This window comes from Glycine max, chromosome 14 (genome assembly GCF_000004515.6).
Source record: "Glycine max cultivar Williams 82 chromosome 14, Glycine_max_v4.0, whole genome shotgun sequence".
Classification (NCBI taxonomy): domain Eukaryota; kingdom Viridiplantae; phylum Streptophyta; class Magnoliopsida; order Fabales; family Fabaceae; genus Glycine; species Glycine max.
In genome coordinates, this window is record NC_038250.2 from 48,853,763 (window position 1) to 48,875,525 (window position 21,763).

Sequence of the window (21,763 nt, forward strand, 5' to 3'; positions counted from 1 at the left end):
GATGGTCCCCACCAACATCCATAGTAGGTCATGCACATATGCAATGTGTTACTTTGCCCACCTGCATTAGTACTAATATAACATACGCTCTTAGCAACGGCATAAACTTCTACCATTCATTATTCAATGTAATTTTCTAAACAAAAATATGCACTGTTTTTCTCTTTAATGCCTCATCCTGTTCATATTTCTTTCATTGGTTTAATGAGGTTTCAGTTTAGGCTCTACAAATTCATTTAAGTTTTTATTGGAATTATTATTGCCTGTTATAGTACTCGTTCCCTAACATTCAAATTGTAATTTATACAGCTAGGCGTCCAATTTCAGGATTATATACATAATACTCTCTCTAATAAGAGTTTTTATATATACATCTATTATGTAGAAAAAGAAAACATATCATAAGGAATCGTGGGTGACTTGGGATTCTTCTATTGAAAATTTTAAAGTGAAGGGCAGAAATGATGGAACAAGGGTGTCAACAGTGGTTGGCATCATGAAAAGGCTAAATTGAAAAGAAAAAGTGAGTTGAAAGGAGGGAAGAGATTGAATCAAATTGGGGGGGCTGTGATAGTGATTTAAGGTCTTTTGTATGAATAAAGATTAGAAATAATGTAATGTGGGATCACGGTCTGGCCTACAGCTTTTGCTCTTTAGGTCCGGACTTTCTTTAGCTTTTGAAAAGTTCATTCCAGGATTTAAGATGCAAAGAGATTGTTAATGAAATAATCAAATCATATCTTACCAACTGATACCTTAATCAAATTAGAGGATGGTGAAGACATCTTTAGGCCACGTTTACTACCCGGGAACCATGATTAGGATTTTGTTTAAATCGTGACATAAACGAACAATAACTGCCCCACATGCACCCAAAGCACCTCGTTCATAGATGAAATGTATTTAGTTACTCTTAAGTATAAAAAGAAATTATAATCAGATAAATTATCAGAAAATGTGTAATTTTTGGGTCATACTGTTCATGCGATCTTTCAATCAATAGTAAAGAGTAACCTATTGGTATTGTCCACAATCTTTTTAGAAGCTATTCTTTTTAGACTGCAGATTTTTGTTCAAGAGATTCTATCTAAGCCTTTTTTTTGTGGCGAATATATGACCACTTTCAATGCAAAACCTGATAACATAGTTACCTTATAAGCCAAAATGGTAGGTTATGATTTATGAGCAACAGTACAACACTAGCAGTCAGCTCAGTGTAATGGTTGTTTATGATCAACAATTTTCTTGGCAAATAGGTTCAATCTTTTCTAGTTTTGGTTCCCTATGATGACGAAGATGGTATAAAACATCTAAGTCAATACTTAATAAAATCAGTCACATAATAAAAGGAAAAAAAATAATCCCATTTCTTTGTAGTAGACGTTTATTTCAACAATGAAATCCTTTTGTCTAATAATATTCAAATAATCTAACATCAAGGGATGAAATTGCTCTATTGCTTGCACGTATGCAATGCTCAAACAACCTTGGTACTATAGTACTACCAACAAACCAAACTATGCAGCATTTTAGGTGCCTCCATCATATATATTAGGACAATAAACGGCCCAAAGTGCTGTAGCAGAAGCAATATGAGTTCTTTCGTACAAACGAGTATAATCACAAATGTGCATCTAAGATCTATGAATATGAGCAAAGAACTGCATTTTATGATGCACATAAACAGCATATTGGCATCTTACACTAGCAGTAGTTTCTTTCTAGGGATTGCGTGGGTTAATCCTATACTAGTTAGTATACTTGGGAGGCAACTATGCTGTACAGTGCAATGTTTAAAATATTTCTCATTTGGTATCTTCATTATCAGATTCTATGCTTCCTTTTTCTTCCATGGTGTTTTCATCCATCATGAACCTCCAGCTATCGCCTTCCTCTATTTCCCATTGTTTTTTCAGTTCATAAATAGCTTTGGATGCTGCGGCAGCAATGGCTGGGTTGCTATCTTCTGCCAGTCTCTGCAACAAAAACCAAAGGAATCAACTTTGCTAAAGGGATAAAATGAAGCTATATTGCTGGTCAATAGCACTTCTTGCATAAAATTATAATCATCAACCTGTAATGCCCCCATCCCTGCATTTCCAAGAGTCCACATGGATGGTGCTGCTGCCAATGCATTCGCTAAAGCCCGTCTAGAAAATGCACATGACACACATGCACATATTAAAAAAAAGCCCACAGAAAACAAAAACAAACAACGGAGGAAAAGCATGATAAGGTATCGATTAAGGTTGAATTCATGCATGTTCTTTATTTGATAGTTTTATTTTTGCAAAAGATCTATTTCCATGTTACTACCATATATTTCTTTAAGAGTATTCATGAGACACTTTGCATCATTAATTAATCTTTTTTTTAACCATTACATTATTAATTATAACTTAATGCCAGGGAAAATCTTTTTTTTAACCATTACATTATTAATTATAACTTAATGCCAGGGAAATTCTAATTCAGTATTTGAGAATTTTGTAACTGTGACACAACAATCAAAATATGTTAATCATGAAGCCAACCATGCTTAGATCATAATTGCATAAAATAACCTTCCTACTAGTTATATATTGCCAGAAATTTTAAGAGCAAAGAATTTGATTCAAAGAAAAACATGGATTTTCACTTTTAACTTTGCACATTAGAGAATGCAACCAATTCCTTGAAAGATTGTAACATCACAGGAAGCTTACCTAGTGCTGACATCAGGGGAACTAGAACACTCTGCCAACAAAGAAACACTTTGTTTACCATCCATTGCATCCAGATCTATAAGAGTTCTGACCAACAACTCAAGCTGCCCCCAGCAGAAAAGAGTATGTAATTACTTAAATAATGATTGAGATAAGAGTTCAGACAGAAATAAAACTGAATGAAGAATCAAACCTCTTCAGGATCAGTGTAATCGATTCCATCTGCCTCAGAAAGTGCTGATGCCATACTCCAGTATGCTTCCTGTACATCTTAAAATCTTTACAATATGATTGATTGATATGTTTCCTAGTTCCATTGATTTAGGGGGACTGGATTATATATAAACAACTAGAACAAAATGGAAAAGAAAAAGACCTGAAGAGCAGCAATCCTTTCTGTGGTCACATCCCCAGGAAAGGAATTTGTGGTTTTTCCATTCTTTTCAAGCATTATTCGACCTCTTACATTATTTTCTGAAAGGGATCCTTTATCTCTGCGAAGTGGACTGCATGCCAACATCATATGAAACACTTTAGAGCTTATTATATACAAGCAGACATTTGAAGTTACTTCACTTACAAGTTATACATCTTGCTCACCATCCTGTTGTGGATGTTTTTGATAAGCTGCAAAATTTACATAATAGAAAGTAAATTTATTCCTTTGGAACTTAAAAAAAAATGAGCATGGGATTTTGAAATAAGTTGTGTAGCATATTTATTAATTATTATAGTGTATGCAGAATAATGCCTGGTAGTAGGGATCACTGATCACACAGTTAATTTGAAAAAATAAAAACACTAAAAAAGTTCAATAGAAAACACTTGCAGAGTTTAAAATATCACCTCCAAGGCCATAAGGGGATCTTCCATCGCACGTTGCTTAGCACGTAAGTCAGCAAGACGTAAATCAGCCTGACAGTTCAAAGTTATGTCAAAAGGAGTTGTATTTTCTGGCTATTCATATGCATTTTATGAAATCAAACACTCTTGTGTTTTCATGATATAAACTTGCAAAGGGATCCAGCGATCCATATAAAGATCTATAAGAACAGAAACAATTTTAAAAATCTAAAACTAAATTGAGAAGCAAACCAAACTGTGTATCTTTACTAAGCAGTTTTGTTAGGTTCAGTTAAAAAAGAAAAAAAAGCATTATTTTATTTGGTCCACGGTTTGAAGGGTTAAACTGAACCATATGATATACCTTTTACATAGAATTGGGATCAGAAGGCAATGATATAAAACTTGAGATACATACACCATATAAATGCCTGTTTGTTTTAAAACCAGAATTCCTCCCACATTGGCACACGGATCCAATGTAAAATCTATGATTGAGATTAATCTGGGCACACATCTCAATTACAATCAATGTTTTAAAATTAATCCTATAAAAAATTTCTATCCAATTTTAACACAATTTGACCTAAAAATCTCCTCACAAAAAATATTTTGGTCAATACGGGAAGCATTAACAAGAGTATGTGTTGAAGGTGCATATATAAGTTAAAACAAAAAATGTGAAAAAGTTATAGATCAAATGATTTGCTATTCCTCTTTTCTGAAAAGTACATTGTGTTAAATTTTTTACGCCTATATGAGGTACAAAATGTTTTTAATTATAAGAAATTTGAGAGCACGGAAACAGGTTTATAGTTGCTTGAGTTACTATAATTGCTTTAGATGAATTTTATTTCTCAACAAATTGCGTGAAATATCAACATATTTTATTAACTTATAATTTAATTTAATAAATAATTGTTTGGGAAGATTGAACTTCAAGTTTTGCCTTGTCAATTTTCTTAAATGCGTGACACGAGTATTTAATAGATGTCCCAGAAAATATGTTTAAGAGATCATGTGTTAGGATCCAATTGCAAAGTAAGGGATTTGAGATTTTAATGTGGGGTTTATAAGGTTTGAGCTCTCCAACTAATGGGTAGCTTTTGTGGTGTGGTTCTCCTAAGGTTCTTATCATCATGCCACTCCCAAGGTGTGTCCATGCCAATCCTTGCTAATCATATAGCCAAACACCATGTCTTACATTTTTCATTTATGCCCACAAATGAGTTTAGTTCTTTGTTAAATAGAGATACTATTGTTCGATGGAAGAGAAAGCACATGTCTATTTTTAAGATATTTTGCAACAATGACCAAGTCTTTTCCCACTAGGTGCCTAGGTGGAGTAGGCTACACTACATAGATCAAACAATGCCATAATGTTCTATTGAAAATCATGTCTAGACCTCCAAATCCTTCTTGATGGTTTCACTAACAATTTTTGTTGATCTCCCTCTACTTCTAGCAATTGGGCTACCCTCCATCTAATCTGCTCTTATGATTAGTGCTTTTAGTGGTCTTCTCTAAACATTCTTCTACCATTTTTTTCTACAATAGGTGCTATCCTAACTTTCTCTCTAATGCATTTATTCTTAATCCTATCTTGTCTAGTACAAGCAAAATCAATAGTGGTAGGGATATGAGCAAAATATATAAGAAAAATATAACATGATGCCAATTTTCTCAATATTGATTTTATCAAACTAATCACAAATAGCACTTGTAGGAGAAAACTAAGCGATTAAATAAACAGATGTACCTCTAAGGCCCCATCACTCCAATGCTCATCAGCAGCATTTTTTAATCTGGACTGAGCTTTATCCTTCAATATCTGCCAAGCATATATTATTAAAAAAAATTATTTTACCACCAGTGTGTACTCTTCATCTTCAACCACCAAATTTAAAGATCTAGGTGATACATACAGTAGCAATATGACTAAGTCGGCTAGCTTTTTCCTTGACATCACGGTCAATTTTCTCAGTATCCTCTCTTGCCCGAGCTATGCAGCAAAATAAAAGTAAATGTAAGTTTACCCTATAACCGGTACATATGAATAAATCATCTACAAAGGTGCATCTCTTGAACCTTCCCCAATAGGAAAAGGAAGTCATAGGAAGAGAAGTTCAATACATATGTAGAGAAAGGATAATTACAATAAGTAATCACCAATACACTATGACAGAACTATATAGTCTCTTGAACTACAGATGCTGGTTTGATACACTGCCTATATCATTTGACTTCTTAGTCTCTCCCTTTCTTTAGTTGGGCAGAGAGGAAGGGCAGGGAGTAATGGGAGGATATCCCTAGGATATGAAATGCAATGACTTGTATTCTAGATATTTGGAAAGTTATTATTTCTAACAAAAACAATTGTTTCATTGGATGAAATAAGTGAGATAAAAAGTTGAAGTACAATAATACATCATTTAAAGAAAAGTGGGCTAACCATCAAGTTTGAGAAATTCAGTCCCAAGAAAAGCAACATCTTGACGTGCACGAGCATCCAACCTCATTATGCCACTGAGGAAACAAGATTTAACAGTTATTCTTTGCATCAAGATGAGATTTTATTTTACCGTTATTTCTTGAATGAGAGATATTTAATGGTGTAAAATATACAATTACATGAAATGAACTGACAATGACATGAGAATCAATATTTAGGTCAGCTAGAAATATTCAATGTTACAATTCCTCATGTCAGGACTCAAGATTACTAAAATATCAATACCATTTAAAACAAGGCTTATTGAGTAATTGAATGCATAGTGATAATCAAACAGTTCTCCAACTAAAGGATTCTTCGCAGCTCATAAAAGTGGACTGAAGAACAGTAGTGGAAGCATGTTTTAAACAAAAATATATTGTTTGTATAAGACCAAAACCAGGTTACTGGCAGTACCGTGAGAGAAACTTTGCATCATTACAAACGAATCTACAAGCATCAGCCAAGCCATGAACAACAAGAGTGTGATCATTTTTCTCATCTTTGGTATGTGCCCTGTACATATGATACAATCTCTAATATGTAAGTTTGAATCCTCAGATTTTATGGTGACAAAATCATAAGTCATTGTCAAAAGGATAAGAAAGTTTAACATACAATAAATTGGCAACTAAAAGACATTAATTAAGGGGTACAGGTTCAGAATTAGGAAACAGCAGAAAAAATTGTAACAGATGGACTGCCGTCTATATTTAATTCTCTTACCTATCATCATAAGTTGTAATACTTTCTTTCTCTTCAGTATTATTTGCTCCTGTTGATTTACATGAGATAGAAGATTTCTTGGAGATCAAACCAACAGGTTTTCCGTTAAAGAACCAAAACCAGTCATTGAATAAGGTTGATCTCTGTGTGTGGAGACATCTATAGTTCAGATGTCCATGTTCCAGTCTATGTCTTGACAACTGTATTCTATTGATCCTTGTTGACGAGGAAAAATAGTGTTTTTCATGTGATCTGCAAAGAGCTGTTCTTTTAGTCACAATAGGACTGCTAGAAACTTTGTTTGCAGCGAGTGCCATCAGAAATATCAAGAGAAGAATGAGATGTGCCTGGCCTTCATTTCACTTGCAATATCTCAATTCTGTAACGAAACAACAAAGAGAGAATGAATTCATTGAATTTACATAGAGGTAGTGGATATTACAATGGGTACTTTTCTGACCACAATTTCCATTCTTCAACAGGCATATTGCAAGATATGGTTTGTGTTCTGAAAAATACAATTTGAGGATTGATTGACAAAAAAGGCAAAATTAGCAGCAGAAGTCCTTCAATGTTAATAATGACTAGACCATCATCACCATCACCATTATTTGATGAAAATCAAGACAGGTATGAATAAGCAGCTCAATACATATTTTAATAAAAGTAAGTCAGACAGGTCAAATTATTGGTGAAGTCTATGTCATTTTGTAGAGGATTACTTATAGCAATCATAATGCTATGAACTTTGAACATTCAAGTTCCAAAAAGAGTAGTCAAGAGTAAGCAAGCTTTGTTAGGTTATCCTTATGAAAATCTCTGCAAATCCACTTCTGGGATGGATTATTTCAGATATCTGATAATTTCAGCATTTATGCAACACTCTGCACCCTATTCTCAACCTCAATCAAACGTTTCTCATAAAGAACATCTTTTAATAAAAAGACACAACTTAATTATCTGTCAATTCCCCATAAATCAATCATCTTATTTCAAAGCAACATGATGTCAGTACCTTGGTTCTGATCAAATTTTCCATTATTTTGATTTCAGCTAATTAAATGTTTTAAAGTTAGGAACATAACTCAAATGTTTGAAATACAAGGTCCTAAACAGTTAGTGAGTGCCATAATTTATTTATTTATTTATTTATATAAAACTGTTGATGGTCAATTGAAGTCAATTGATTACTTAAACCATGAACCAGATCAAAATGTGTTCATCCTTCTTCAATATCCGGAAGTAAATATTGATAATTGAACGACATCGATACTACTGGGATTATAGAGACTTCAAGTTTAAACTTCAAAACTTCAGATGCAGATTACATTACCAATTTTCATAAACACGAATTCCAGATTTGTCAATTAAATTCATCCAATATTGACATGCCCAACAATTCCCATCATTGCAAGAGGAACATCAGCATTCAATATTGAAAAATCAGATAGATCAACAAAAAAGGGGAAATATCCGACAGCATCGTGAACAACATAGTACGATGTCGTTAAAACTTCAAAAACATGGAAAAATAACTCACTGTGCAACAGCAACACATCCCAATTAAACACAGTAAATGACAATACCCAATTGAGAGAAACGCTGGAGAGAGTGTGTGTGGGTGGGTGGGTGAGAAGATAGTAACTTACTTGTGGAAGAAAGACAAAGGGGGAACAGGAACGAAGAATTATAGTGAGTGAAGGTGAATCATATATGTATCACAGTGATAGAGACTGAAGGGAGTGGAGGAAGGAGAACCACAAGATGAGGGTGTGGCCCTTTGAGTGCCAACAAACAAAAAATCAGAATGGCGCAATAGAGACCATAAGGAATGGAGTATTGTGCGTTGTGAGTTGTGCGTGAGGAGTGAAAATGTGAAATGAAGCTCCACGTCATTCCGGGTTCAGACATGCTTCATAATTGCCCTGTTTCTTTGGACAGAGACACAACAACTCTATCCGTAACGGATGGACTAGTGGTGTGTTTGGAATTTGGATTTGGAAAGAAAGAAAATAAAGGAAATGGAGGTAAAGCAGCAAAACGTTCTGTACCCCTGCGTTTTTGTTTTTATGCCCAAGACTAGAGTAAGATTTTATCTTTTTTTGGTCAAGAGGCTTAGAGTAAATCTAATCTGCTTTTCCCCCATATTGCCCATATCCTTTAAAAAAACACGCAAGCCCGATACTCACAGCATATATGAAGGACTTTTTTATGTTGGATATTTGTCATGAAAATAAAGCGTCTTTTTATATTTCTTGGTCTGAACCATATGTATCTTTGACACGAGACATCAAAGTCAAATTGGATAAAATGATAATGGATGGCAAAACTTTCATTCCAAATATTTAGTTCCCATTTAGAGTGGGGAACATATTAATCTGCTGCAGTAAAAAGAAAGTGGCAAAACTTATCTTCTAACTGTTACATATACAACAACAACAACAACAACGCATTATCCCACTAGGTGGGGTCGGTTACATGGATCAACTTCCGCCATAATGTTCTATCAAGTATCATACTTCTATCCAAACCATTAATTTAAAACTTCAATTTAATTTAAGCTTATGTTCCAATAGTGAGCCACAAGGGATCTCGAGCATGTCCCCTGGCGCTCCCCCCAACCCAAAACCCTCTTCCTATATGATTTGTTTCCTCGAGTAAAAATAAACAAATCAAACAAGAACAAGCAGACATATTTCCAAGATGGCGAGCACTCTGTTGTGTCATTTCACAGAACACCATTCATGTTACGATAAATCCTTAGTGCTGTCATTGTTGTCATTGATCATTTTGGGGGTTTCTTCACATTTGAAAGTCCAACCAGCAAAATCAGTCTCTGAAAATAAAGAGGAAGGAGTTGCTTTGAAGAATGCTAGGGGAACCTGCTTTACCCTCCGTGATATCTGCAATGATGCAAGTTGTCACCAGACGATACAAGACAATGAGCAGTATGCACATCTTTCTCTACTTCCTCTTATAATTTATACAACATAAGCACATCATGAGAAGCGAAGAAAAATAGAGCAATTATTATATCACCTCTGCTCCAAGGATTGTTGCATATGAACCAGCACTAAAATCACCAACATTAACTTCAGTTGTTTTTGCCCTGACTGTCAAATCATTCCCAAGAGACAAAGCAAACCTAAAAGCACAAGCAAAGTACGCAACATTTAAGGGAGTATGTCAAATTCCAAATATGACATTTGAAATTACATTGGGAAAAGAAGAATAGGAAAACTAGGAGTAAAGGAACAAGTTCAAAACACTTGCCGTGAGGCAGGAGGACAGTAGTGGTGAAGAATAGTATCAATTTCCCAAAGAGAACTCCCTGCTCCAAGAGGTCATCATCAGCAAAACAAATATAGAAGACCAGGGAAAAAAATGTAACTCTACCACCAAGAAAGAGTTTACTACTTGACTTTATTTCCTTAAAGACTGAAGTCAGCAATACATAACGAAGATACTTACTCATAGCACCTGACTTCTTAGGATCAGTTTCACTACTGTTAAAATGGTCAATGCCTGATTTCTGGCTGGGCATGGCAACAGTCTTCGCATTATCCGAGTTAGTAGCCATTCCTTCATCTGTTCTATGATCCCCTTTCCCTTCATCAACACCATCTTCCTGCTCATATACAAGTTCAATCAAGATGTAATATTTTAATGTGATCCTTAATAACATCTCCAGTACTGAAGATGCAATCAAGAAACCAACGGTTGGCTTAAGCACTAGACAAAACAAAAAACAGATGAAAGAAAACTGTATTTACCCGGTGCACCAAACAGTTGATCGAAGGATGTCTACGCAAAATATTGTGTATCAGAGCCGTAATAACTAATGCCCCTGAAGGAGGAACTGAAAGCAACAACCTACTCAATTTCTTCGCAAAGGAAGCAGCCAGGTAAGCCGGAAGAAGAGGTGACTTGAGGCAAGAATCAAGAAGCTGCAATTAGAAAATTGCATATTGTCAGCAAGCAGCACATGCATAGGATTTACGTACAGCAAAAACATTCTTATCATTCACTTAATCTCTACAAATGTGGCTGGCCAAATGACTTAATCTCCATTATTATCTAAATTGGAAAGCATAGAAAATTTACAAAAAAAAAACAATTTAATAGATCATTAATATGTCCTTCGTACAGCTGAACAGAAAGCATTCTTTTTTAATTCAAAAAATCCACTTTTGTTATTTTTATTGTCATAAGTGACAAAAATAATTAACAAAGATTCACCTGGAAAAACCTTGCTCGATGTTTTGCCATGAAGATAGATGGAACTAAGAGGGCATATAGTTTTTCATAGAAATTTGGGTATTCCAATCCATACTGGGTCATTAGGACAAAAAGGCTGCTAAGAGCCATCACACTGACCACACCACCAACATCATATGATCTTGTTAAGAAATCACTGCACAAAATAAAGTAATATGATATCAGATTCAATATCTAGTTATCATAATAAATTGCCAACTTTATGGAACATAGATGTTTACCATAACATGATGGGATTAGAAAGATGAGGAATAACTGCTTGGTGAAGATTAACAAGAACCTGGTAATAAAAAAATAACAGCTCAGGAAATCGAAAGGGGGAAAAAACATTAATGAAGAAAAGAAGAAGTATAATAATGCAGTTGCATACTTGCATTCATATAAAATTAAGGCATAAAAAAAGAATGCCACATATTCAATCACCACAACAATAATTACCATTCACCTTCATATTTTACAATTTACATACCTAAAATGAAATCAAACAAAGTGTAAAGTAGATTGGGTAAGTAATATATCACATGATATGATTACCCGGCTAAAATGTATCTGATATCTGATTCACAAATAAAATATCTTCAACAAAAAAGTATATTACCCAAAGATTGCTTATTTAGCCATCTGATTACTATCCTCTCTGAATGTAAGATTTTCATGTTTTAAATCAGAATAAAAAAGTTGGCACTGATAATCTACTGACATCTGAGCCTATTCAGGTCAAAAATAAATGTATTTGTACATCTCACCACTTCTTCCACCAAGAAAAATGCAGACCCAAATATCCTTCACAACAGCAATCTCTCTTTTGTGAAGATCTAAAAATCAATATGAAAAAACAATGTTGCATTCTAAAGTTTGTATAGAGCAGCTTTTATGTCATAACGCATCCCAAGTCCTGACATTAAGTATAAAGGACCAATTGCCCATATAAGCAGTTAGGTTTTCTTCATTGTTCCCTTTGGATTACATTTTCATCTCTGTTTCCAAATTGCATATTAATCCTAACAGTAACAAAGAGCAAAAATACACATGTGCAAATAAGCAAGCAGGTACACATGCAAGCGACATATGAACATACACAGATGTTCATGCAAAGTCCTGAAATATTATGGACTATTAGAAATGGGTTGGACCTAACTTGAAGGAGGTGGATTACCCAAGTCATATGAGGAGTATCCTAGCCATATTCCTAACAAATGTGGGACATATTAACACAATCCCCTCATGCCCAAGACTGAATACCTAGAGTGTGAAGTTTGTAAAATTGGACATTTGCAGATGACCCAATACCATGACTAGATAAGCCTTAATACCATATTAGAAATGGACTCTTCCTAACTCCCAAACGCTAGCTCAAAAGAGGAGGACTACCCAAGTCTTACATCGACTATTCTAGTCACATTCTTAGCCGATGTGGGACATCTTAATACAATCCCTTCATGCCCAAGACTAGACTTCTAGAGCATGAAATTTACAAGACTGGACATCTACAAGAGACCCAATATGAAAAGTAGATAGGGTGTGATACCATAACCATATAAGAAAGGAGTAGACCCATCTTAAAAGCTAGCTCAAAGGAGGAGGATGTCTAACAAGAAGTATTCTAACCATATTCCTAGCTAATTTTGGACAAATAGTCAAATAATCAAAATTACACCCAAATAATGGTATTCTTTTATAATCAAGTTTGTTCCTTCTATATGCTCCTAATGCCCATCCCATATATGAAGAAGTACTGAAGTAGTTAACTTCATTGAACTTGAAGGCCTCTGTTTTGAGTATAGAGATAATAACGACAAGCTATTATCAGCCCAATGCATGATAATAATTTATAATTAGGCAGTTTATTTAATATCACCTGTGATATATAGCTGATTAAGAATCTTACTGCAACCAGTGATTTTTTTACCAGAAGACTATTTAAGCTTCATAGATTAATAAAGGTTCTGAATGAAAAACAAAAAGGCCATAAGCTGAAATAATCTGTTCATTCGTAGAAAACAAAAAAAGGTAGATGAATTGATGACTAGGACTTTGAAACTTGGTATCTTTACTAGAAAAGCAATAATTCCCTCTTGCAAATGATAAGTGGTCCTCTCTCTTAACCTCTCTTCTTATTTATAGTCAACATGGCTCATTTCTTTGACCAAATAACCTAACTAGTTAACTGTTGTAACTTGTAACTACCTAACTAATGGGTATCTATCAGACTTCTAGCTAGCAGAGATTCAAGATTATAATGGTGGTAAAATTGGAGTGCATTAAGGACACAGTAAGTATAGAAACCATCTTAACTCCAGAAAAAACAATAACATCCAGATTTCTGAGTCCACAACCTCTATTGGTTAAAGAAACTTATTGGCATACCTATCAATATTAATTTCTTTTACAAAAAAGAAAAATAAAATTGAGCAGGATGTCCTCAATTCAGGACTAATATATAAACAAGTTTTATCAGCTCTCCTGTATGCATGGTCAGATATATTTACAAGTAAAGTAAGGACCCAATATTTAAAGGGAAGGGCAACCACTATTCTCAAGGCATGGCATATAGGTTACCACCTACCACACTACCATATTTACAATTATTATGATCATTGTTAAAACCACAATGTTACTTTTAGGAACATAGGAACCTATGATTTTTATACCATTTCTTGCTCATGTAAGATCAGAGATTTGTATGATCATTGTGAGATTGTCAGGTAAACATGCAGAATCAAGGGATTGGCGCTTCAGATCCATCAACACAAAGATCGGGTTTTACAACCCAGCCCAGAATGGTTCCTCTAAAAAAAATTACCTTAATCACTCATCTCTGCATGTGAAACACCATCCAAATGCAGCTGTCCCTCTTTTCAAAATTCTCTCCCATTTCAATCTAATTTCAAGTTCAACTTGGGTGCCAAGATCTCTGTTCTTTTCTTCAGAATATTATTGAAGAACAAAACAAAAAATAAGATGGAAACTGGAGAGAGAAAACTGAAAGAATAGAACTGAATTGTTGAAGATTGAAGAACAGAAAATTGAGGATAGAATTCCCCCCCAAGGATTTCCCCTTCAAAAAGGATATCTTCTTTCTCACTAACACAAACTATCAAATTCACAGAATGCCCTCCTTCAATGTAATTTCCTCTATTTATAACCAATCTCTTCTAACTAGGCCAACTAACTAACTAACAGTTGTCATTATTCAACTCACATTATATTTCCTAACAACGAAGAACATATAGACAATGATGGCTATATATTGTATTTCTATTCTACTAGGATCTTACAACCCATGTTACAATTCCACCATTTGTGTTTCTTCCCCCCTTCGGCTCCTACATTGGATCTCAAGACAACCTTGAGACATCTTACATGACATTCGCACCATGATTCAGACTATAATGTTTCAGCTATATTCAAATTTCAAAAGCATAACTTGTGGATTACCTCTTTGTAAACATCAATTGGAAGAGGCAATCTAAGATACGCAATCCATGCTTTTGTAAATTTTAGCTTCATCTTTTTGGCAATTTTGGCTGCTGACAATACCTATACATGTAAAATGAAAATTAAGTAGACAGTAAAAAAAGAAAAACTACACAAACAATTACAAGAGTTTTTAAATGAGAAGGCCCTTCAATATATAAATTCTTTAAAATGAAGATAAGAAAACTACTAGGGAATTGGAGGTCAAGAGTTCCTTAATAATGAAAAAACAAAAATGGGGAGTAACATTTAACTTATCAAACAGTATGGAATAATAACTGACATTTTTGTTAGGCTTCTGGAACTTCTGTGGCTTATCATCAGCACCCTTATCTCCATAAAGCTGCTTATGGTCACTTTCTATGGACAAAAAAATCCAAATTACAAATAGAGGTACACTATGTATAGATCTCAAAAGGATCAAAGTCAAGATCTTCTGATCTTCATTATGTTAAATAGTTTTTTAAAAACCAAAATGCCTAACAAGCAAATGAGCAAACAGTTACCTGAGCTGCTCCACATTTCCAATTCAGATGTATTATCCGAGCCTTGATGTGGGGGAACATGTGATATAGTGTAATACATGTTGTGGATGACACATTCCATACTGAAAAGGAGTACATTTTCAAGTTATCAACAAAATTAAATCATTATGGTTATTTAAAGTAAATTGTTCATTTCCTAGTTTCATAACTTGGACTAAGTCTCCCTGGAAGCATTCAGAAAAGTACAACTTTAAACTTGCACTAGACAGAATTGAGCTGCAAAACTATAGCATGCTGTAAGCATTGTTTATGACAAAAGAAAATAGTCATTTAACACTAATGATAGCCAACCAGCTACGATGATCTACAAACATATCTTGACAAAGGAAGGAAATAGAAAGCAAGAGAAGTAGCTTCAAAGCAATGCCTATAGGTCTTACTAACTTTGAGCTCATTTGACTTTCACTGGAACCATCAGCATTTGCAATTTTATCATCTGACAAGGATAAGCAAATGAGTTATCCAACAGAGAATACTCAAATAGTTGGAAATTGAAAAAACAACACACAAAACTCCTGTTTGCAATTTTGCACGTTAAAAATTGGAAGACCAAGACAAAAGCTAGGCTACAAACGCACCTGAGACATCTTTTCCCTCCAAAGTACTAGCGAGCTTTTTTAGACTTATAAACGTAAAATACCTGCACCAAGTAACTTAATAATTCAGTAAACCAACTAAACTCCATAACCAACATGAGCTATGCACTAAACACTCATGGACATAAAATCGTGTCAGTGAAAGAAGGACTGACATATTCATCCTCATAACACTTACTGCATAAGTTCAGCCTTCCAAAAAAGGGGCTAATAGTAAAACAATACAGTATATGCCATAAACCGTGATAATACCAAAGAACTTAAGAGCCACATTAAAAACTTGATGATTAGAAAAACAAAGGTAGCAAGCATAATATCCATACCGGACATCGATATACTTGAAATACTTCGACGCCAGTAAATCCACCAAAAAAGTAGGGGGACTAGTAGAGTAAACCTGATAGCATCAATCCAAAATCAACCAAATCAAATCGAAAAAACGACAACGACAATTATCAACAAAATTGGCATAACGTACAATACTACAAAGAAGCTTGTGGTACAGAGAAGAGTGGAAGGCGCCGCCATTGGAGACCTTTACGAACTCCATGAGCGTGTCCAGCACGAGTTCCTTGAGCGTCTCATCTCCCTGCGGCGAAGCGAGGACGTCGAGGAGGGACTTGAGGAACTCGTCGAACTTGGAACGGAGCCAGGAGAGGTAGATGAACTCGGATTGGTCGTCGCCGGAGGAGGGAGCGGCGGCGGCGGCGGAGGAGGAGGAAGGGAGCTTGGGGAGGAGAGGGAGGAAGAAGGAGTGGAGCGAGAGGAGGGATTCGAGGACGTGGTGAGGAGGGGAAGAAGGGGAAACGAAGGAGAGGAGAAGAGGCAGATTGTTGATGTGCGAGGCGGAAGAGAGAAGCTGGTTCCCTAGGGTTTTCAGCTCTGCGACGCCGTATCGTCCTTTTTTCTTCTTCCTTGGAGGATCCATGCTACGCCACAATACGCACACCAGGGGTTTGAGGTTTGAGGGAGGGAGAGAGAGTTACTTGAGTGGAGCAAACACCCGCAGTCCGACCCGGACCCGGACCCGAAGAGTTGGGTGGTTTCGGACGGATTTGTGATTTAAGCGGGTTAAAATATCGGATTTAATTGGATTATTTCTGGCGGGTTCGGACCTGAACTTTTGAATCTATCGAAGACCAACCCGCCCAGACTGTTGTTTCCTGCACCTCTCTGTTGACTTCCGAAATGGTCATTGCTGAAGTAAGAAATATCTGACACTTTCTCTAATATATTTTTTTTTATGATTGATTAAAATTTATTAGAAATTATATTCTTTTTAGATTTTGTTTATTATTTAATTATTATTTCTCCTAATTTATATTAAATAAGAAATAAAATTTATTAAAATGGATGATTTTTAATAAATTCTAACTAATTAAAAAAATGCAGGAAGCAACTGGAACGTATACGAAGCAATAGTCACAGGTGCGAACATATGACATAAATAATAAGGCCCAAATTATGTAGGCCCAATGTTGCGTTTTGGGGATTTGAATCATGTACCGCCTAAATTGAATCTTGCACCTCCCAAATTTTTAAAAATTTCAAACTACCTTTTTCATATTATACCTTTTCCAAATAAGTGTTTCATAACAATAAAAAAAATAGTTTTGAAATTCTCATTTTTATTACATTTATTCACATTTTATCTTAATATTAAAACCTTCTGCGTCATTGTTTATTAAAAACGATAATTTATAAATTAATTTAGACTCATGTTTTAGTTACTTAAATAGAATTAAAAAGTTAAAATAATTTTTAATGACCCTTGTTAACCTTTTGCAGAGAAAGAACTTTATAGAAATTGTTACATATTCAACAAAATCATTATGCGATATAAAAAATATTAATAGAGAAATCAGAAATGACATATTTATTTTAGAAAAATTGATATTTTGATTATTTATCGTGATTTTTTTATTTGATTAATCATAGGATTATTCTTGTTCACTGTTCTCCAAAAAAAGTCTTGCATAATTTAATTACCAGAGGCTATCTCAAACAATAGCTCACCTTATTCAAGGTAACTCATACATGTTATCATTTGGATTCCACATGTACTAATTGTGTCATTAATTAACTCACAATTATATATTCATCTTAGAACGTGGTCTTCATACACAGTTGTTAGTTCTATACTGCACAGATATCTCATAAAACTAATTAACATGGGCTGGTTATGAGATTGATTGGAATGTGTGACAGAGATATCATACTTGGGACTATTTTTAACGTGAGTCACATTTGACATTGCCATGAACTGCTGTAAGTTTGAAAGTTGATGTGATTGTAGTTGGTACTGATTCAAGAAAGAAAAAGATGGGGTATTAGGATAGATTTTATAGCCTCAACTACTAGAAGCCTATAAGTGAAACTTAAATAACAAAGTATAACACATAAAAAATTATCTAGGTCCAATCAGAGGGAAACACAATAAAAGTATTTCCAAACTAAATTTAAAATTTAAGCATTTGCATATAGATTCTATATTTGTTGATATTTTGAATATTCTAAAGGATTTATCCTATCTAACAAAACTAGCTTTCCCACATGAGAGAGGATTTCAAAATGATTGTTGTACATGGACATGTATCCTTTTTAGATACCCCTCAAACTTCATCTTATTCCCCTAATCTGCATTCTACAATTCTTTTACTTGAAAAAAAAAAACTAATATGGGTGGAGTATTACTGTTTTTGTTTTAATTTAAGATCTGTACGTTTTTCATGTTAATTTTATCTTGGTCCCATATATGTGTTTTATAGTCTTGCATCTGTATTGTATTGTATTCATGCGTCATGTTGTATCCATATCCCTGGTTCCTAGATCTGGTGCTTCCATAAATAACGGTACAATGCGTGGGAAGAGAGAGAAAAGATTAATTAGTTTCAAGCCATTATGCATGCTGAAGAATCATAAGATTACACTTCTTATTATTAACCTTTCAAACTTTTTTCAACCCGTGGTTGAAACTTTCCCACTTACAATCCAAACATTAGACACACTTTTCAAGATGTTTGTCAAAGGGAAGCATGCCCTTCTCGGTCTCATGTGCCCGGATGCCAAAGTCAATTAAAGTATAGACTATATATATATAATATATAGCAAAACAAAATACAATTTACTAAAAATAGTTTCCCTCTGAAACTGAAGGGAACGTAACTAAATGTGTCCCCGTGTGCTACCAATTAAACAATTAAAATAGCATTGAATTGTTTATATATGTAGAGATAGAAAATTGCTGATGAAGAATCATAGGATTACATTGCTTATTAAATTATTTATATATGAGGAAATTAAGGGGTTTAAGGGCATTTGGGTCCTCCTTCCTTGGTCTTCCAGCTGTTGTAGCAAGGGCAAACTTGCTTGTTGCCATATGTACCAGGAGGAACGCATAAGCATTTTGCACAACACTTCTGGCAGAAAAACATGCATGGCTTCTTGTGTGAAGTTGCAGAGCAACGGTAAGTACACCTTGGTTTACAATCTGTTTCATTCATTAGTCACATCATTAGCATTCAGCATAGAAATTAATTAAATCCCTTTAAATTAGTTAAAACTAATTAACATGATTGATGGTTACTATCTAGGAGCGACCTAGCATTAAAATGTTGGTTCTTATTCGCAAAATCGAGACACAAAATACATGAATGCACGACAATTAGATGAGTACGTGGAAATTTCATACCTGAAGGACGAAGTGTTCCACTGCGTGTATAAGCCTGTTCAAATATTATTACACAAACAAAATTGAGCAATAGTTAGAACAATTGGACTTCTATTTTGATGTTAAATTTATATATTACGGGCTTGTTTGGATAAACTTCTTTAGAAGCACTTCTAAAAGAAGAAAATAAGAAGAAAAAAGATAAGATGAGCTTTTTCATAAGCAAAAATAAACTCTTCATGAGTTAATTTTTAGAAGCTCACCAATATAGCTTCTTTAAAAGATGAGATAACATCTACAAATTAGTTAATGAAAAACTTATTTTAACTAATGGAGAATCTCATTTTATTTTTTTCTTCTTATTTTCTTCTTTTAGAAGTGCTTCTAGAGAAGCTTACACCCAAACATATGCTACTAATAGAGAGGCAATGCATGATTATGATTAATGTGCAAAGCCAAAGAGTATTTCTTGTTATGTACCTCTGCTACGTTAGAGAATGTGACCAAAAGAAGCAAAGAGAGGGCAACCATGGTGGGACTGTAGGAACGTGCTGCCATTGCTATGATGTGTGAAGTGAAGGACACACTTTTAGAGGAATGAAAAACTAAAAAGAGAAAGATGAATATATATATATATATAAAATAAGTCTTCGTTATTTCTCACTTAGGAATTGGACCGATATTTATAGGAATAAGAGAGGATGGTACGTTCTAATCATGATGATAGCTAATAATGAAAAGTTGGAAGACTTGCAATAGAATTCCGTTGTTTAAGGCGTTGAAAAGGGTGATGGGGAAAATGTTGCATGAGAAAGTGAGCGATAACCCCGGCGTATCTTTTGTTACATTTGTTTTTATTGGCTTTTGTCAACTGAGTAACAACATGCTGGTAGGTCCCTCCTCATTTATTTTCTTATTTTCACTAATTTCACTGTTTATTTTGTTTCACTTTTTTTATTTTCTTTCTCCACTGATGCCTATAATATAGAATCATTGTTCTTCACAAGAGTATTGTATATGGAAGCTTTCAAAAACCTCAAGAATAATAATGCTATTTATATATACTTTATACACGTACAATTTTTTTAAATGTAATAAAAAAAATTAACTGGGGACCTTGAACTCAAAACAAGTTATATATTAAGGGTGCTTATGAATAAATTCAATCTAATTAAAATTGAATGGATCAAAATTTAAAAAAAAATGTTTTTATTAGATTAGATCGGATTTCATATTTGATTTTGAAATATAATCCAAACCGAAATTATATATATATATAAACTTTTATAAATAAATTTATGTTATTACTCATGTTTACATTTTTATTATTTATATATTTATAAAATTATCATATAACTTATGTTTATCAGCTTAATGATCATAGTGTAAAATATTTTTATAGTGTTGTCTTCTAATCATCATTTATCATTAATATAACTTTTAAAGTAATTATCATAAAAATCAACAAATAGACTTACATTACATGTTGGATTGTGATTGGAGGACGGTTTAAAACATTTTACATTGTTAATATACTATTCTTCCTCTTTATATTTATTTGTGAAAAATCTATTTGATTTAAGATAATTTTTAGTAACAATTTGATTAAAAGTATTAAAGTAGGTGAGTACAATTATTAAGTTATGTAAATTTATTTTAATAGTATATATTTGAAGCATTATACTACTATTAGTTAAGAAAAATATGTTTATTATATATATTACCATTTAATTTAAATTTTCTCCAAAGAAAACTAAAAATAAAAAAGTAAAAACAAATCCAATCCAAATCACTTTAAATTGGATTGGATTTAAATTTTTTATTAAACCAATTGGATGATTAATTAAGAAAATTTCAAATGGAAAGGAGAAAATTTGAAAAAATGTCATTTAATTTTCAAATTTCAACCTTGAGGACAAGGTTATTTTTAGGAGGGGTGTATTGTTAAGATACACGAAGAAAAAATTAGTTAACATAGTTAGACTATTAATAGATTAGTTTACTACAGTTAGTATATTGATTAGTTAGTTAAGGGATTAATTAATTAAATAAAGGGATTTATTAGATATAAATAGGAAAAGAAGAATGAAAGAAAAAGATCTTATCATTTGCAGATTGAGCATTAACTATTTATAAAAAGAAAAATCTTTTGTGAAAAAAAAATCATTGGAAGAGAGTTTTCTTTCTTATTTTCTGTTCTTTTCTTACTAGTTAATAAAATTCTCTTTTCTTCCTCGTTTCAATTCTGGCTCCTAAAACCTCCATTGTGAATAACTAATCTACTTTACAGAATGTTTAACCTAATAGCAAGAACGGGAAATTTGAAATTTTGATACAGTGAAATGACTCGACCATCTGGATATCAGATGTATAACACATACATTATTAATTAATCTGTAAGTTGTCAAAAAAAGAAAAATAAAAAGGAGCGG

General features: G+C 33.7%; 3 protein-coding genes across 6 annotated transcripts; all 3 read right to left on the reverse strand.

Annotated features, from left to right (window-relative positions):
* Positions 1-1,363: 1,363 nt before the first annotated feature.
* LOC100803696 (uncharacterized) lies at positions 1,364-8,807 on the reverse strand. 4 transcript variants are annotated; one of them, NM_001255400.2, is made up of 13 exons: positions 8,415-8,561; positions 6,766-7,144; positions 6,457-6,555; positions 6,001-6,074; positions 5,474-5,550; positions 5,308-5,379; positions 3,552-3,620; positions 3,286-3,332; positions 3,082-3,211; positions 2,899-2,967; positions 2,706-2,809; positions 2,075-2,150; positions 1,364-1,976 (listed from the first exon to the last, which is right to left on the reverse strand). In NM_001255400.2, exons 2-13 carry the CDS (start codon positions 7,080-7,082, stop codon positions 1,806-1,808), a joined length of 1,305 nt encoding a protein of 434 aa, NP_001242329.2. In that variant the 5' UTR covers positions 7,083-7,144; positions 8,415-8,561; the 3' UTR covers positions 1,364-1,805. The 4 variants fall into 4 exon arrangements, with proteins under 4 accessions (NP_001242329.2, XP_006595583.1, XP_006595582.1 ...); XM_006595520.4 differs by having other exon boundaries at positions 1,521-1,976; positions 8,352-8,807; XM_006595519.4 differs by having other exon boundaries at positions 1,521-1,976; positions 8,306-8,807.
* Positions 8,808-9,071: 264 nt separating this feature from the next.
* On the reverse strand, positions 9,072-16,859 carry LOC100804223 (protein NUCLEOLAR COMPLEX ASSOCIATED 4). The gene is made up of 14 exons (XM_003544942.5): positions 16,140-16,859; positions 15,985-16,058; positions 15,644-15,705; positions 15,450-15,501; positions 15,027-15,127; positions 14,804-14,880; positions 14,482-14,583; positions 11,265-11,323; positions 11,005-11,179; positions 10,539-10,712; positions 10,237-10,393; positions 10,039-10,096; positions 9,805-9,910; positions 9,072-9,668 (listed from the first exon to the last, which is right to left on the reverse strand). The coding sequence occupies exons 1-14, from the start codon at positions 16,587-16,589 to the stop codon at positions 9,513-9,515; spliced, it is 1,803 nt and encodes a 600-aa protein (XP_003544990.1). The 5' UTR covers positions 16,590-16,859; the 3' UTR covers positions 9,072-9,512.
* A 1,821-nt stretch (positions 16,860-18,680) lies between these two features.
* GASA23 (gibberellin-regulated protein 23) lies at positions 18,681-19,993 on the reverse strand. The gene is made up of 3 exons (XM_003544943.4): positions 19,812-19,993; positions 19,353-19,386; positions 18,681-19,151 (listed from the first exon to the last, which is right to left on the reverse strand). The coding sequence occupies exons 1-3, from the start codon at positions 19,887-19,889 to the stop codon at positions 18,970-18,972; spliced, it is 294 nt and encodes a 97-aa protein (XP_003544991.1). The 5' UTR covers positions 19,890-19,993; the 3' UTR covers positions 18,681-18,969.
* Between the last annotated feature and the right edge of the window lie 1,770 nt (positions 19,994-21,763).